This window comes from Lepus europaeus, chromosome 1 (assembly GCF_033115175.1).
Source record: "Lepus europaeus isolate LE1 chromosome 1, mLepTim1.pri, whole genome shotgun sequence".
In the NCBI taxonomy this organism is placed as follows: domain Eukaryota; kingdom Metazoa; phylum Chordata; class Mammalia; order Lagomorpha; family Leporidae; genus Lepus; species Lepus europaeus.
Window position 1 is genome coordinate 120,388,105 of NC_084827.1, and position 15,934 is coordinate 120,404,038.

General features: G+C 38.4%; 1 protein-coding gene across 1 annotated transcript in view; it reads left to right on the top strand.

The window, feature by feature from the left end:
• The window catches only part of AGPS (alkylglycerone phosphate synthase), a 139,446-nt gene that overhangs the window by 58,093 nt on the left and 65,419 nt on the right, over positions 1-15,934 (top strand). The window contains exon 10 of the mRNA XM_062188360.1: positions 4,645-4,753. Coding sequence (XP_062044344.1) covers positions 4,645-4,753 — 109 coding nt within the window. The remainder of the gene's footprint in view (positions 1-4,644; positions 4,754-15,934) is intronic.

The window sequence follows — 15,934 nt, forward strand, 5'->3', positions numbered from 1 at the left end:
TTCTTTTCCTGAGTACATCTTTGAAAATCCCGCTTTTCTTTTTGTAATTAAAATAACCTAAATTCAATTTTAGGGGAGAATAGTGGATCCTTTTGCTATTGGGATTATAAGAACTTTATCAGAGTTAGGCAAATATTTGATAGACTGCTACATTTAGCACTGCTAAAGCATGCAATGTATCTTAATCATTTCTTGGAGATATTTAAAGTTACAGATTATCAAGTGTATGTCATGATGTAATTATTTACATTAGCAATTATTTAGTACATTTTATTTTAACTTTTTTGCAACAGTGTCCTCTGAAACTGTCTTAATTTATTTTACTTGCTTTTATAAGAACTTCACTGAAGTTGATATTCTTTTAATCCATATAGTTTCAGTAAAATATTAATCTTTTGAGTGTTTATATAGTTCTTTAACATTAATATACATTTAAAGTAATATATACTAATATATATTAAAATATACTAATGCATTTAAAAAAATTTTTTTTTTGACAGGCAGAGTGGATAGTGAGAGAGAGAGAGAGAAAGGTATTCCTTTGCCATTGGTTCACCCTCCAATGGCCGCCGCGGCTGGCGCGCTGCAGCTGGTGCACGGCGCTGATCCGATGGCAGGAGCCAGGTGCTTCTCCTGGTCTCCCATGTGGGTGCAGGGCCCAAGCACTTGGGCCATCCTCCACTGCACTCCCTGGCCACAGCAGAAAGCTGGCCTGGAAGAGGGGCAACCGGGACAGAATCCGGCGCCCCGACCGGGACTAGAACCCAGTGTGCCGGCGCTGCAAGGTGGAGGATTAGCCTATTGAGCCACGGAGCCGGCCCCTAATGCATTATTTTATTTGAAAAAGCTAAAAATTCAGAAGTCTTTCTAGTATAATGGGATAAACTTTCATCTTAAATTCTGATCCTCACTTATTTTTATGGTCATTTAAAGGAATTTTAACTATAGTGCACCTCAAATACTCAAGTATTTAACTTAGTGAATATCTCTTCATCAAAGGATTTCCTGAGCTTTTGTGATTACACTTTGTTAAGCTAGTGTTAAGGGGCTGCAACTCAAAGCCGTTAAATAACCCATGCTGCCATGAAAGGAGACTTCCTGTACTTTTTCATAATGAAGCACTGTTAGAAGAAAAGAAACTGAAATCTATAATGACAGAATCAAAATAAAGATCCTGAATCTTCACAAATGGAAACAAAGGGTGATATAGTGAGCAATTAATTTAAAATTTTTTTCTGAAGAAAATGCTTCTTTTAAAAATTATAACTGTATTTTAATTTAAGCAATAAGAAAAAACTTTTTATTTTAAAAATAATACATATTACAGAAGTATATGTTGAATATCCCTTATCTGAAGTACTTGGAAACCAAATTGTTTTGGAATTTTTAGGAGCGGAGTTTGGAATACTTGCATATATATATAATGAGATATCCTGGTGATGAAACTCAAGTCTAAACACAAAATTGGTTTATGCTTTATATACTTTGTACACATAGCCTGAAGTAATCTTATGTTTTTAGTGCACTGTGATCCATCACATAGGTTCAGATGTAGCATTTTCTACTTGTTGCATTCAATCGATACTCAAAATGTTTAGACTTTTTGGGTTAGGGATGCTCAGTTGGTATTAAAAAAGCCATGTGTTTCTCTCTCTCTCTCTCTCTCTATATATATATATATATATGACCATATCTAATTTTCTTTATAATTTTTCTTCCAGGCCTTTTTCTAGGCATACCACAAATACATATGAAAATCTAGTTTTTAATATAAAAAAGAGGATCATACTGTGTTTAATGTGCTCTTTAAATTTATCAGTCTATTAAAATGTAAACCATTATAGGTTTGTACTAGAATTTTAAAAGGTTGGTTTTTTTGTTTTTGTTTTTGTTTTTTTTTTTTTTTTAAGATTTAGTTATTTTGTTTGAAAGGCAGAGTTAGAGAAAGAAAGAGAGATATGTTCCATCTGCTGGTTCACTCCCCAAATGGCTGCAACAGCCAGGTCTGGGCCTGGCTAAAGCCAGAAGTCTGGAACTCTATCCAGGTCTCCCACATGGGTGCAGGGGCCCATGTACTTGGGCCATCCTCTGCTGCTTTCCTAGGCATGTTAGCAGAGAGCTGAATCAGAAATGTAACAGCTGGGACTTGATCTGGTACCCATATGAAATGCCAGCATCACAGGTGGCAGTGTAACCTGTACACCGTAACACCAGCTCCTCTTTTTCTTTTCTTTTTTCTTTTCCCTTTCCTTTCTTTCTTTTTTTTTTTTTTAAAGATCTATTTATTTATTTGAAAGGCAGAATGAGAGAGAAAGTGAGGTCTTCTATCTGCTGGTTCATTCACTGAAAGACTATAATGGCAGGGGCTGATTCAGGAGGAAGCTGGGAGCCTGGAACACCATCTGGGTCTCCCACTGTGTGGCAGGGACCCAAGTACTTGGATCATCTTTTGCTGCCTCCTCAGGCACGTTATCAGGGAACTGGATTGGAAGTGGAGCAGATGGGACTTGAACCTTAGGTCCTATACAGAATGCCAGCATTGCAGGCAGCTGCTTAGCTCACTACACCACTGGCCCCTATTTCTTTTTAACTGATAACAAAATTGTACATGTTTATCAGTACCATATGATGTCTCTGTTTATATATATATATATGTTGTGTAATGTTCAGATCCTTAAATGTTTATCATTTCTTTATCATGAAAACATTCAAAATTGTCTCTTTGAACTCTTTTTTTTTTTTTTTTAAGATTATTTATTTAATTGAAAGGCAGAACTACAGAGAAGGAGAGATAGAAAGGTCTTCCATACATTGGCTTACTCTCCACAATGGGCAGAGCCAAGCCAATCTGAAGCCAGGAGCCAGGAGCTTCCTCCCGGTTTCCATGCAGGTGCAGGGGCCCAAGCACTTGGGCCATCTTCCACAGCCTTGCCAGGCCATTAGCAGAAAGCTGGATTGGAAGAGAAGCAGCTGGGACTAGAACCAGTGCTCATATGGGATGCTGGTGCTGCAGATGGAGGTTTAGCCTGCTATGCCACAACACTCACCCCTGAGCCTTTTTTTTTTTTTTTTTAATAGAGTACATTATTATCTCTATTCATCTGACTACACAGAACTTCTCTTAACTATAACTTAATACTCATTAATCAACTTTTCCCCATTCCTCCATCCCCTTGCCTAATCATTTTAAAAAGTTTACTTATATATTCATTTGAAAAATAGAGACAGAGATCTTCTATCTTCTGGTTCACATCTCACATGCCTGCAACTGTGGGACTGGATAGGCCAAAGCTAGTAACCAGAAATTCAGTCTGGGTCTCCCCTGAGGGTGACAGGGACCAAGCTGCTTGAGCCATCACCTGCTTCCTCCCAGGGTATGCATTAACAGGAAACTGGAATCAGGAGCAGAATCAGGAGCAGAGTCTGGACTTGAACCCAAGCAATCTGACATGGGATTTGGGCATCCCAAGTGATGTCTTAGCTGCTATGCCAACTGCCTGCCACTCCCCCATAGTTTTTAAAGAATTCATATGATTCTTGTATTGAAAATTGTGGTTTATTAAACTTTTTAAATGGGTATTTAAATTATTCTTGATTTCAAAATTACAGAAAGCAAAGGGGAAAATGTCCTCTCTTGTATTTTTTTTGGCATACATCTTTAATTATTTTCTATGGGTAAACTCCTAGATTTATATATTTTAAAGTCTTTGGATTTTTACAGTCAAATTGCCTTGTAAAAACCTTGAACCAGTTGGTACTATGAGGATATCTAGATATTTTATTGGACTTATATTTTTGTCTTTTAGTTTTGAATTTGTTTAATTGCTAGTGAATGTAAATGTCCTCACTGGCAACTTTTAAATGTCTTCATTGACAAGTATTTTTCTTATCTTGTAAATTGCTTATTGATGATCTCTTTTCATTTTCTTCAGTAGGGAATAGACTGTTATTTGTCAAAAATCTATTCTAAAAACATGTTAGATTTTTAACTAGCCATTTCTGACTCAGACCTTAGGAACCTATTTCTTGCAGTGGTCCTTCTTCTCTAGTTTATTTACTTACTTCAACTACTCTTCAACTCTGTTATTACTTCTACCTCTTTATTCCATTTTTGACCTGATCACAGTTAACATTTCATTCTTTTCATTCATTTTTACTAGTGTCATTGAAGAGAGGGTAGGCAAGAATAAAATTTTTTCTTATAACTCTAAACACCTAGGATATTGCCTAATATAATAGTGTTTCATAAATATTGTTAAACAAGTCAAAGAGTGAGGATGTTAAAATGTGATCATTGATTATATTTTGAGTCCTTTAGTTCTTTGCCATATGGATAACCCTGGACTAAATTTGATTTAAAGAAATATGTTTTTCCATTCTTTAGGTGATGAATGTCTCTAAAGCAGTTCAAATCAAGAGATGTACAATCTTAGAATGATTTTTTCCTTTTTTAAGGTTGTGTACAAATTTGCCTTACATCAGAGATTGCTAAAAACTTATTCAAAAAGGTGTCACAAATTATTACTTAATCCAATATTTTAAAAGTAGCGTTTTACATAAATATATGTGAATGTGTGTACATACACAGACACACAGATTCATTGACAGATGTCTAGAATTTATATCGTGTATTGTATTAAACAGGTGGTTCATATAAAAATGGTAACACCTAGAGGTACAATAGAAAAAAGCTGTCAAGGACCTCGTATGTCAACAGGCCCTGATATCCATCACTTCATCATGGGATCTGAAGGTAAATATAACTGCAAATTTATTATGAAAAATACAGGTCAGTGACTCACTTTTGTGAAAATCTGTGATATTTTGCTATCAGATCTTTGAAAGAAAAACATGTTTTATATATTTAAGGATTAGTGAATTTTAAGAGTTTATTTTAATTTAGTACTTCATACAGTTTTTATTATAACATCTTATTAAACTTCCTCTTAATTTTTGGTTTTCCATATTTCAAGAGACAACTTGGTCTTTTAAACGTTTTCTGTTAGAGTTTTTAATTAATTTTTAGAAAAGTGGTTATTAGGTCTTAAAGTGGTTTGTTTGTCATGACATTTTGTATTCTTTAATCTTGTTAGAATTATCAGGTGAAAGAACTGAATAAAGTATTTATTGTTTTTCTAAAATTACTATTTGACTTTTGAAAGAAATAGATTTAACATTTTACTGATTCATGTATCTGTTAGTCTTGATTTTTCAGTATGCATGCAGTATCCTTTTCTTGGTTAGTAAGTACTAGATTAATTAGAATGTAGTTCTTCATCTCATCATAAACATTTAAATTATTCACAAATCAAAAGAAAGTTAACTTTCTCCCTTCTGTTTTGGCACAAAATGACTTATATAAGCATGGTGAATTATAGGATAAGGTGAACATGGGCTGTTTTCAATTTTTAGAATAGAAGAAGGATATCCTTTAAATTCAGTGAAATAAGGTAAATTGAAACAAAAAGGTGTTTCTAAACTAGCAAAGGAACTCATTACTTTAGAAGGTGGTCCAATTTGAAAAAAAGATTTTGGAGACTTTTAGCTACATTCATGAATAAATAAACTAAGATTTTTAGGGCATAAATTCTGATCCTTAACAGTAACACTAAGGAGAGAAGAAAATAAACTGTACAGTTCAGTGATGCGATAGAAGTCAGCTGTTGGGCTGATGACCTGGGGTGTAGCCTAGGTCTTTTTTATGATGATCAATGATAACCAGTGACAAACCTTTATCATGATCTCTCATCAGTTTATTCAGTTTATTTCTTTTCTGATCAGCATACTCTTCTTTAAAAAAAAAAATCACAAGAATCCTTTTAATAATAAAAATGAAATGGTAAATTGTTTTAGGGCAATATAGTTCTGTAGTAAATATTATTCTGGAACTTGTATTAATGTATCATCTAAAAGTTACCTTAAAGAATAACTTTTTGTCATCAGTTGTGAAATTGAATACAAATAGGTATTAAAACTCATACTTCAAAAGTTTTATTTTGCTTGAAAGACAGAGGTCTCCCATCCACTGGTTCGCTCCTGAAATGCCTGCAATAACCAGTTCTGGGCCAGGCTAGAGCCAGGAGCTGGGAAGTCAGTCTGTGTCTTCCCCAAGCACTTGAGCCATTACCTGCTGTGTCCCAGGAGACACATTAGCAGGAAGCTGGAATTGGGAGTAGAGCCAGGACTTAAACCCAGGCACTCTTGTATGGAATGCAGGTGCCTTAAGTGGTGTCTTAACTGCTTCCCCAAATGCCTGTCCGCTCAATTCATATTTTAAAAAATTATTTGTGAGAGAGTGCACATGTATTCTGCCATCCATTAATTCACTCTGTAGATGCCCACAGTGCCTGGGGCTGGGCTAGAATGAAAAGGGGGAGCTGGGAACTCACTTCAGGTTTCCAACATAGATGGCCAGAACCCAACTACATGAATCTGACGACTGCTTCCCAGGGTTTGCATTAGCAGGAGGCTGGAGTCAGGATCTGGAGCTGGTATCAAACTCAGGTACTCTAATATGGAATGTGGGCATCTTAACTGGTAGGCTAAATTGTGACCCTGGTACTCATACTTTTAAATTATTATTTTGATGCCTTTATATTTGGGGTCCACTCTATAAGTATCAATTATCTTTTGAAGTAATTACATCAAACTTTTTTTTATCTATTGTCAGTATTTTATAAATTCTGATTGCAGTGTGCTGTGCTAGCACACTTAAGGACACAGATAGTAAAAAACCATTATACTATAGTATGATCAATTGTGTTATTGAAATAAATGCAGGAAAAATATAGAAAAGATCAGGTCAATAGATCTTAAAGAAGGATTTCCCCAAGAGGCCATACTTAAAGTGGTTTGTGAAAGTTAATAAGGAGAAAATAATTCCAGATTAAGTGCAGGAAGGAGTGCAGGGACTTTTCCTGTAGAATGAACAGCAGTGTGCAGGCTTAGAACTGAGAAACAGTATTGTCTGTCTTATGAAGCTGCCAGTTTTCAGTGTCACGAATGTAAGGTTTAATTGTGCAGTGGAGCAGGCAGTAGGTCTAGGGGCAGAGTGATAAGGGAGGTAATTTGGTCTTTCATCCTTTTAAAATAGTTTCTCTTTTATCTGAAAAACTGGTTACCTCCATCAATAACCAACTGTTATGTGAATTTAAGAAAGATACTTATTATAAATAAAGCCAAAAAAGTATGATTTATAATGAATTAACATACTGTGCTAACTTACATAATTAAATTTGATTTTGTTAATATGCATGCAAAGTGGTATACTATGAACCATGAAGTCTGTCAGATCTGGATTTCTATCCTGGTTCTCCTACGTATATTTCTGTGACTTTGTATAAGTGAGGAAATTTTGTATGCCCAATGTCCTAAACTGTTAATGGAAGTAATGAAATATCTGTCTTCCAAAAATATGCTAAGCAGTTTGTAACTCTGTCTTAAATACTCATCAGGTGTTAATTTTATTACTATTGTTGTAGCTGTTATTTGGTATTGATCTGTACAGCCTATGGTCCTTCACCTCCATTTTAACTTGCTTTCATTTTAGATGCCATAACATGTTCAGTGTAATGAAAACTGCAGTATTTGAAGCATTTGAAATTCTGTATATGTAATTTACTGATTTGCTCTTTTATTTGAAAAACAGTTAAAAGTATACCTTTTTAAGCCTCTGATCCCTTGATTTTGTCATTACTGTATAGTTAAATAGATATAATACTTAGAACCAGTTTTTTATTTTTTTTAAGCTTGAAAGGTCTTTTTTAAAAATTTTTTTAAAAGATTTATTTATTTATTTGAAAGAGTTACGCAGAGAGAGGAGAGAGAGGGAGAGGTCCTCCATCTGCTGGTTCACTCCCCAATTGGCCATAACAGCCGTAACTGTACTTATCCAAAGCCAGGAGCCAGGAGCTTCTTCCAGTTCTCCCATGCAGGTGCAGAGGCCCAAGGACTTGGGTCATCTTCTACTGCTTTCCCAGGCCATAGCAGAGAGCTGGATCAGAAGTGGAGTAGCTGGGACTCAAACTGGTGACCATATGGGATGCTGGCACTGGAGGCCACGGCTTTACCTGCTACACCACAGTGCTGGCCCCAGAACCAGTTCTTTTTTTTTTTTTTTTTTTTTTTTTCCGAACCAGTTCTTTTGGTAAAGTTTTACCAGTAATCTTTTAGTTAAACAAAGATCATCTTTTGGTAGATTTCTCAGGATAGGCACATTTGAAAGTTCCTTGAGTTCTGGAAAACTCAACTGTGTTTTTCTGTGACTTTGATACTTGAAGGACAACTTGAGTGGATATATCTTTGGGTTGCACTTCCTTTCCTTAAATTCTTGAAAATGCTGCACCACTGTTAGTTTGCTTTTGTATATTGTTTTAAAAAAATATGATCCTCATAGTGTAACCCACTTGCCTCTGTAGACTGTTTTCTTTTTGCCTGGAAGCCCTATGTAGTTTCTTTCTCTCTCTCTCTCTGTATTGTTAAAGCCTTGTACTTGTGCAACTTAGAGTTCATTGCCCTGGGTCATTTGGCTCGGGTACCCAGTGGACCCTATGTAGATTCAAATGGTATTTTATTTCTGGGAAATTTTTCTGAGTTGTAGCATTGAATCTTTTTATTTTTAAATTAATTATTTTTATTTGGAGACAGAGAGACAGAGAAAAAGAGAGCTCTCATTCACTGGTTTACTCCCCAAATGCTGGCAAAGCTGAGGTTGAGCCAGGCCAAATCTATGAGCCAGGCTCTGTCCCTTGGGTCACAGAGACCTAACTACTTGAGGCATTGCTTGCTAATGGTGACATTAGCAAGAAGTGAAATTGGGAGCAGAGTCATAACTTAACTCCAAAGGCTTCCTTAACCAGAGGCTTGACCCCCTGGGACAATATGCCTGCCCCACCTATTTCTCTATTTCTTTTTCTTTCTTTGCGGCAATCTAACATCTATAGTACTGTGTTTAAAAAAAAAAAAAAAAGCTGGCTCTGGTGTAGTAGTGTTATTGGGTAAAGCTGCCGCCTGTGATGCCAGCATCCCATTCGGGCGCTGGTTCAAGTCATGGCTGCTCCACTTCCGATCCAGCTCTCTGCTATAGCCAGGGAAAACAGTAGAAGATGGCCCAAGTCCTTGGGCCCCTGCACCCATATGAGAGACCCAGAAGAAGCTCCAGGCTCCTGGCTTTGGTTTAGCTTGGCTCCGATCATTGTGGCCATTTGGGGAGTGAATCAGTGGGTGGAAGTCCTCCCTGTTTCTCTCTGCTTCTGCCTCTCTGTAACTCTGCCTTTTAAGTAAATAAATAAATCTTTAAAAAAAAAAAAAAAAAGTAGCAGGAGTCGGCGCTATGGCTCACTTGGTTAATCCTCTGCCTGTGGCGCTGGCATCCCATATAGGCACCGGTTCTGGTCCCGGTTGCTCCTCTTCCAGTCCAGCTCTCTGCTCTGGCCCGGGAAGGCAGTGGAGGATGGCCCAAGTGCTTGGGCCCCTGCCCCCGCGTGGGAGACCAGGAAGAGGCACCAGGCTCCTGGCTTCTAATCGGCGCAGCACCGGCCGTAGCAGCCATTTGGGGAGTGAACCAACGGAAGGAAGACCTTTCTCTCTGTCTCTCTCTCACTGTCTATAACTCTACCTGTCAAATAAAAAATTATTAAAAAAATAGCAGTGGTAAGAACCTGATTTTTTTAAAAAAATTTTTTAAAAATGTATTTTCATTTATTTGAAAGAGAAAGAGAGAGAGAGATCCACTGGTTCACTCCCCAAATGCCCACAGCGTGTGAGACTGAGCCAGGCTGAAGCCAGGAGCCTAGATCTCAATCCAGGTCTTCACATGGGTGGCAAGGACTCAAATACTTGAGGCATCACTTGCTGCTTCCCAGTGTGTACATTAGAAGAAAGCTTTATAAGAAGTGGAGGCTGAACTCAAATGTAGACACTCCAATATGGATTGCAGGTGTCTTTAATCACTGTTCTAAACACCTGCCCTTTAAAAGCTGGTGTTTTTGTTTATTTTGTTTTGTTTTTTATTTTTCTTCTTCATGGATATTGGTTATACATCTTTAACTTCCTTTGCTTGTTTTCTATTGCAGCTACATTTTCCTCTGACTTTCTTACTTCATTATCATTTTCCTACCCTTTTCAATGCCCTTTATTATATTTTCTTTGACTCCATTCTCTTCCTTTTTGGGTAGCTTATAACTTAGGCTTCCTTTTATTTCCCCCAAGATTTATTTATTAGAAAGGCAGAATGATAGAAGGAGAGAGACGGAAAAACAGAGATCTTCTATCCATCCACTGGTTAGCTTTCCAAATGACTGCAGCAGCCCAGGGTTGAGCTAGGCCAGTACCAGAATCCAGAAACTCCATCTAGATCTCTCATTGAGTGGTAGGGCCCCAAGTACTTGGGTCATCTTCCACTGCTTTCCCAGACATGTTAGCAGGGAGCTGGATTGGAAATGGAGCAGCAGGGACTTGAACTGACACTCTGATATGCGATGAGACTTAACCCACTGCATAACAGTGCTGGTCCCTAAACTTTTTTTATGTGCTTTTTTTTTTTGTTCTTTTTGTTTCCTGAGTTTAGTAATGTGTTTTATTTGATTTCTTCTTTTTGGTCCATTAATATTTTTTATTTTGGAAAAAAAATTAAATTTATTTTTATTTTATTTGAAAGGCAGAGACAGACATCTTCTATGTGCTGTTTCACTTCCCAGATGTCCACAATAGCCAGGCCTGGGCCAGGCTGAAGCCAGGAGCTGGATCTCCCATATGAGTGGCAAGGGCCCAAGTACTTGAACCATCATCTGCTTTCTCCAATGCACGTTAGCAGGAAACTGGACCAGAAGCAGAGTAGCTTGGACTTGAACCAGGCACTTCGATATGGGGTGCAGGTGTTCCAAATGGCAACTGCTGTGCCAAACACCTGCTCCAATGTTTCCAGTTTTGGTATTTCTGATTCATGATATGTTTTTCATGTCCCCAATTGCTTGTTTGATGGTATTTAATTTAGTTTGAAATATTTTGTTTACAGTTTTCTTCGGGATCAGTTGTTTTGGGGGAGAATTTTCACCAACAGTGATGTTTTATTTGCATTTTCCAACAGTTTTTTTTTTTTTTTTCCTTAAGTGTATTTGGCCTGGGGGTGATTTTATCTATACTTCCTCCAAGTCTTCAGTTACTCTCACTTTTTTCTGATACAGTCTTTTTTTTATTATTTTTTAAAATTTTTTGACAGGCAGTGAGAGAGAGACAGAGAGAAAGGTCTTCCTTTGCCCTTGGTTCACCTTCCAATGGCTGCCGCTGCTGGCTTGCTGCGGCCGGCGCACTGTGCTGATCCGAAGGCAGGAGCCAGGCGCTTCTCCTGGTCTCCCATGGGGTGCAGGGCCCAAGCACTTGGGCCATCCTCCACTGCACTCCCTGGCCACAGCAGAGAGCTGGCCTGGAAGAGGGGCAACTGGGACAGAATCCTGCACCCCGACCAGGACTAGAACCCGGTGTGCCGGCGCCGCAAGGCGGAGGATTAGCCTATTGAGCCATGGCGCTGGCCCTGATACAGTCTTTTAAACCTCTGCTTATTCACTTTCCACTTACACAACCTTGTTGCAGCTGGAAGGCTGCAGGATGTCTGTTGGAATTTTTTTCTTTTTATTTCTAATTAGAGGTAATTTGAAGATGACAATGTTTTTTGTCTCCTCGTAATACTGAAGTTATAGGTTCTTTGTAGCTTTATTTTCCTTGTTGATTTTTCTTATGTTTGATGTTCCAGAGTGTAACATTTATATCTTGCCTATCAAAACAGCTTCAGATTTATAGTAATTTAATTACTATATTTAATTACTAGAAATGTTTCTCCTATGTGGTTCTGTTCCTTTCCCCCCATTTTATGGTATTATTGTTATACATATTACCTACGTTAATGTCACAAACCCGACATTGCATTGTTGTAGTCATTACTTTATATAATGTTGTGCATCTTTTAAAGACTGTCAGAAGAAAGGAAAGTAAATTCTTAGACATTTTGTTATATTAACCATCTTATTTATGCTCTCTGGTTCTCTTCATTTGTTCTTGTTGATTCAAGTTACTATCTGGAATCATATGCAGCCCGATAGAGCTTTGCTCCCACTTACCTCCTTTGAGCTGTTATTGGTTGATAGTTTAAAAAATACATATATTCAGTTTTATACCATTGCTTTTTTTAAGATTTATTTATTTATTTGAAAATCAGAGTTACATAGAAAGAGAAGGAGAGACAGAGAGAGAGATGTCTTCCATCCGCTGGTTCACTCCCCAATTGGCGCAACAGATGGAGCTGTGCCAATCTGAAGCCAGGAGCCAGGAGCTTCTTCCAGGTCTCCCATGTGGGTGCAGGGGCCCAAGGACTTGGGCCATCTTCTACTGCTTTCCCAGGCCATAGCAGAGGGCTGGAGCAGCCGTGATTCAAACCGGTGTCCATATGGGATGCCAGCACTGCAGGCGGTGGCTTTACTGGCTATGCCACAGCACCGGCCCCACCATTGCTTTTTAAATTAAGTATAAGAAGAAAGAAGAAATACAGATATATACTGTCTTTTTTGTAATTACAGTTTCCTTTTCTGGTACTCTTTGTCTGTATGTGTGTGTTAATTTGAATTACTGACTGGGGCTGGAAATCATCTGCTTTCCTGTTGAAGAACTTCCTTTTTGGTGAGGTTGGCATTGTGTTGCAGTGGGTAAAGCTGCTGCCTGCAATGCCAGTATCCTATAGAGGCATCAGTTCTTGTCCCAGCTAGACCATTTCTAGTCCAGCTCCTTGCCAATAGCCTGGGGAAAGCAGTGGAAAATGGCTCAAGTGCTTGGGCCCCTGCCACCCACGTGGGAGACCCAGATGAAACTCCTGGCTCCTGGCTTTGGCCTGGCCCGGCTCTGGCCATTGCAGCCCTCTGGGAAGTGAACCAATGGATGGGAGATCAATCTCTCTATCTCTCCTTCTCTCTCTGTAACTCTTTCAAATAAATAAATAAAAAAGAACCTCTTTTGGTATTAACTGTAAGCCTAGTCTTTCAGCAACAAAACATCTCCAGTTGTGTTCATCTGGGAATATCTTTATTTTGTTTTGATTTTTGAAATATAGCTTTGCTGGATGTAGGATTCTTAGTTGACTGGTCTTTTTCTGTGAGTACTTTGAATATGTTATGCCACCAATTTTCTGGCTTCCATTGTTTCTGCTGGTAAGTCAGCTGTTAATTTTACAAGGCTACTCCTGTAATTGATGAGTCCTTTTTCTCTTGCTGCTTTTAAGGTTTTCTCCCTATCTCACTTTAAGCATTTTTACTATGATGTGTATGTTTGAGGGTATCTTTGTGTTGATCACACCTAGAATTTGTTGAGTTCCCTTGATGTATAGGTTAGTATTTTTCAATACATTTGGGACATTTTCAGCCATCTTTTTCTGCTCCATTCTCTCTTCTTTTCCCGAGTCTCCAGTTGTACAGTTACTGATGTGGATAAGGGTTTCCCACATTTCTTTGAGGCTCTTTTTGTTTTTGTTTTTTCTTTTTATTTATTTATTTGAAAAGTAGAGTGATGGAGGTAGAGTTAGAGAGAGAGAGAGAGAGAGAGAGGATCTTCCATCCACTTTTTCACTCACCAGATGGCTGCAATAGCTAGGACTGGACCAGGCCAAAGTCAGGAGCCTGGAGCTCCATCTGGGTCTCTGGACATGGGTTGCATGGACCCAAATACTTGGTTTCCCAGGTTCATTAGCAGGGAACTGGATTGGAAGCTGAGCAAGTGGGATTCAAACCAGCACTGCAACATGAGGTGCTGGTGTTGCAGGTGGCAGTTTAGCTCACTGCACCAGAGCACTGGTCCCTGGTTTACTAAATATTGTGTAATTGCTGTTAATTTTGTTCATATTATTACATAATGTCTTTGCCAAATCACGTCTTCTGTTGAATAGCCCTTACATTAATTTTCACTTCATTTATTAGTTTTCTATTAAAATTTTCCATTTGATTCTTTTTAATAGTTTATCTTTTAATTTTTTGAATCATGGTTTATGACTGTCTTTTGTATACTTTTATAATGGCTGCTTTGGAGTCTGTTGAATATGACTGCTACCTATTCACTGTCACAGGCAGTTTGTTTTCATTTTCCTCTCAGTATATGGGTCATATTTTCTTGTTTTGTTGCATACAGAATATTTTTTGCTTTTGGAAAGTAAATGTTTTAGATAGTATATTGTATTATTCTGTATAATGCCTCTACCCTCACCTCAGAATTTGATGCTGTTATTTGCTTGTTTGTTTAGGGAATGGCTGTATTGTTTTCATGAGGTCTGTTTCCTCTCACCCCTGTGTGGTGTTAACCCTTTGATATCGCTTCTTTTGAGGGTGCAACTGTGGGTTTGCTCACAGTCCCTTATGAGGACACTATGACAGAGTTTGTCAGGCCTCTCTGTGACTCTTCCCTCACCATACCTCAGTGATAAAGGCCACTGATTGCAGATTGATTGGTGTTGTTTTCAGCGATGCTCTGGGGGCATAAATTGCTTCACTGACTCTTAGAATCAACTTCTGGCTTCTCAGAATGGATAGTTATTGCAGTTAGTATTGGAGGTTTCTTGGAGAGCCCAGGAAAGTCCTCCCCTGTGTCTCTTGTCTCAGGCAATCTAGACAACTTGCAGTTTAGCTTATGTAGCTGATGAATCTACCTGTGTCTTCCCAGTTACCTTATTACCTCGTTTTCCACTGTTTTTCAGTGTCCTTAGGCTCGATCTTCTTCATGTTCTATTGCAAATAAAGTTACTTCCTTTGGAAAGAGATAGAAGCTATCTGTCTTATAGTCTGTTTCTCCTTCCAGGCAAAATCTTTGAATTTTGGCTCTGGAGTTGGGGTGGGAATGGTTGCATGCTTCTCTGAGTGACACCCTTTCTTTAGGAGCTGAGTTCTGGGGGTGCGGGGAGAATTAAAATAGGCCATCTGGGTTTATTTATTCTGTCAAGAAACCAGCCCTTCCCAAGCCAGGGAAAGGATGATGGGGACTTTAGAGTTACTGTGCCATGCTTAAGATAAAGTCTTTGTCCCACCAGTTGTGCCTGGGAGCAAGAAGTGACCTCTGCCTTTCACTGTACTAGCTGGGAACTTAGCCTAAAGAAGAAGGTAGCTAAGGGCCAGGTGTTAATATGGAGTAGAATCAAAGATTTTTTTTCTCAAATTATAGAAGTCAATCTGAGAATATCCAAGAGAAAATAAACTATGTCCACTTAAAAACTTGTATATTTATAGCAGCATTATTCATAATAGCCAAAAAGTAGAAACTTAAGTGTTCATTAACTGATGAATAAGCAAAATGAGGTACACCATCAAATGATATAATATTTGCCAATTAAAAAGTAGTTAGATACCAATTCATGATACAATATAAGTGACCCTTGAAAACATGGTAAATTAAAGACATCAATCACAGGCCACACATTGTGAGATTGCCTTTATAAAGAATAAGCATATGGGGCCGGCACTGTGATGTAGCGGGTAAAGCTGCTGCCTGCAGTCCTGGCATCCCATATGGGTGCCTTTGAGACCCGGCTGCTCCACTTCCCATCCAGCTCTCTGCTATGGCCCAAGGCCTTGGTCCCCTGTACCCGTGTGAGAGAGCCCTAGAAGCTGTTGGCTCCTGGCTTTGAATCGGTGCAGCTCCAGCCATTGCGGCCAACTGGGGAGTGAGCCAGGGGATGGAACTCTCTCTCTTCCTCCCCCCACTCCCTTCCTCTCTCTCTCTCTATGCCTCTCCTTCTCTCTGTGTGTAACTCTTTCAAATAAATAAATAAATCTTAAAAGAAAATAAGCATTTGTATATTAACAGAAAGATTTGTGATTGCTTAGGGGTAGAATGTTGAGGTAGAAATGAGGACTGATTAGTGGGTTTGCGATTCTTTTGTGGAGTAATCAAAATGATCTAAAATTGTAGT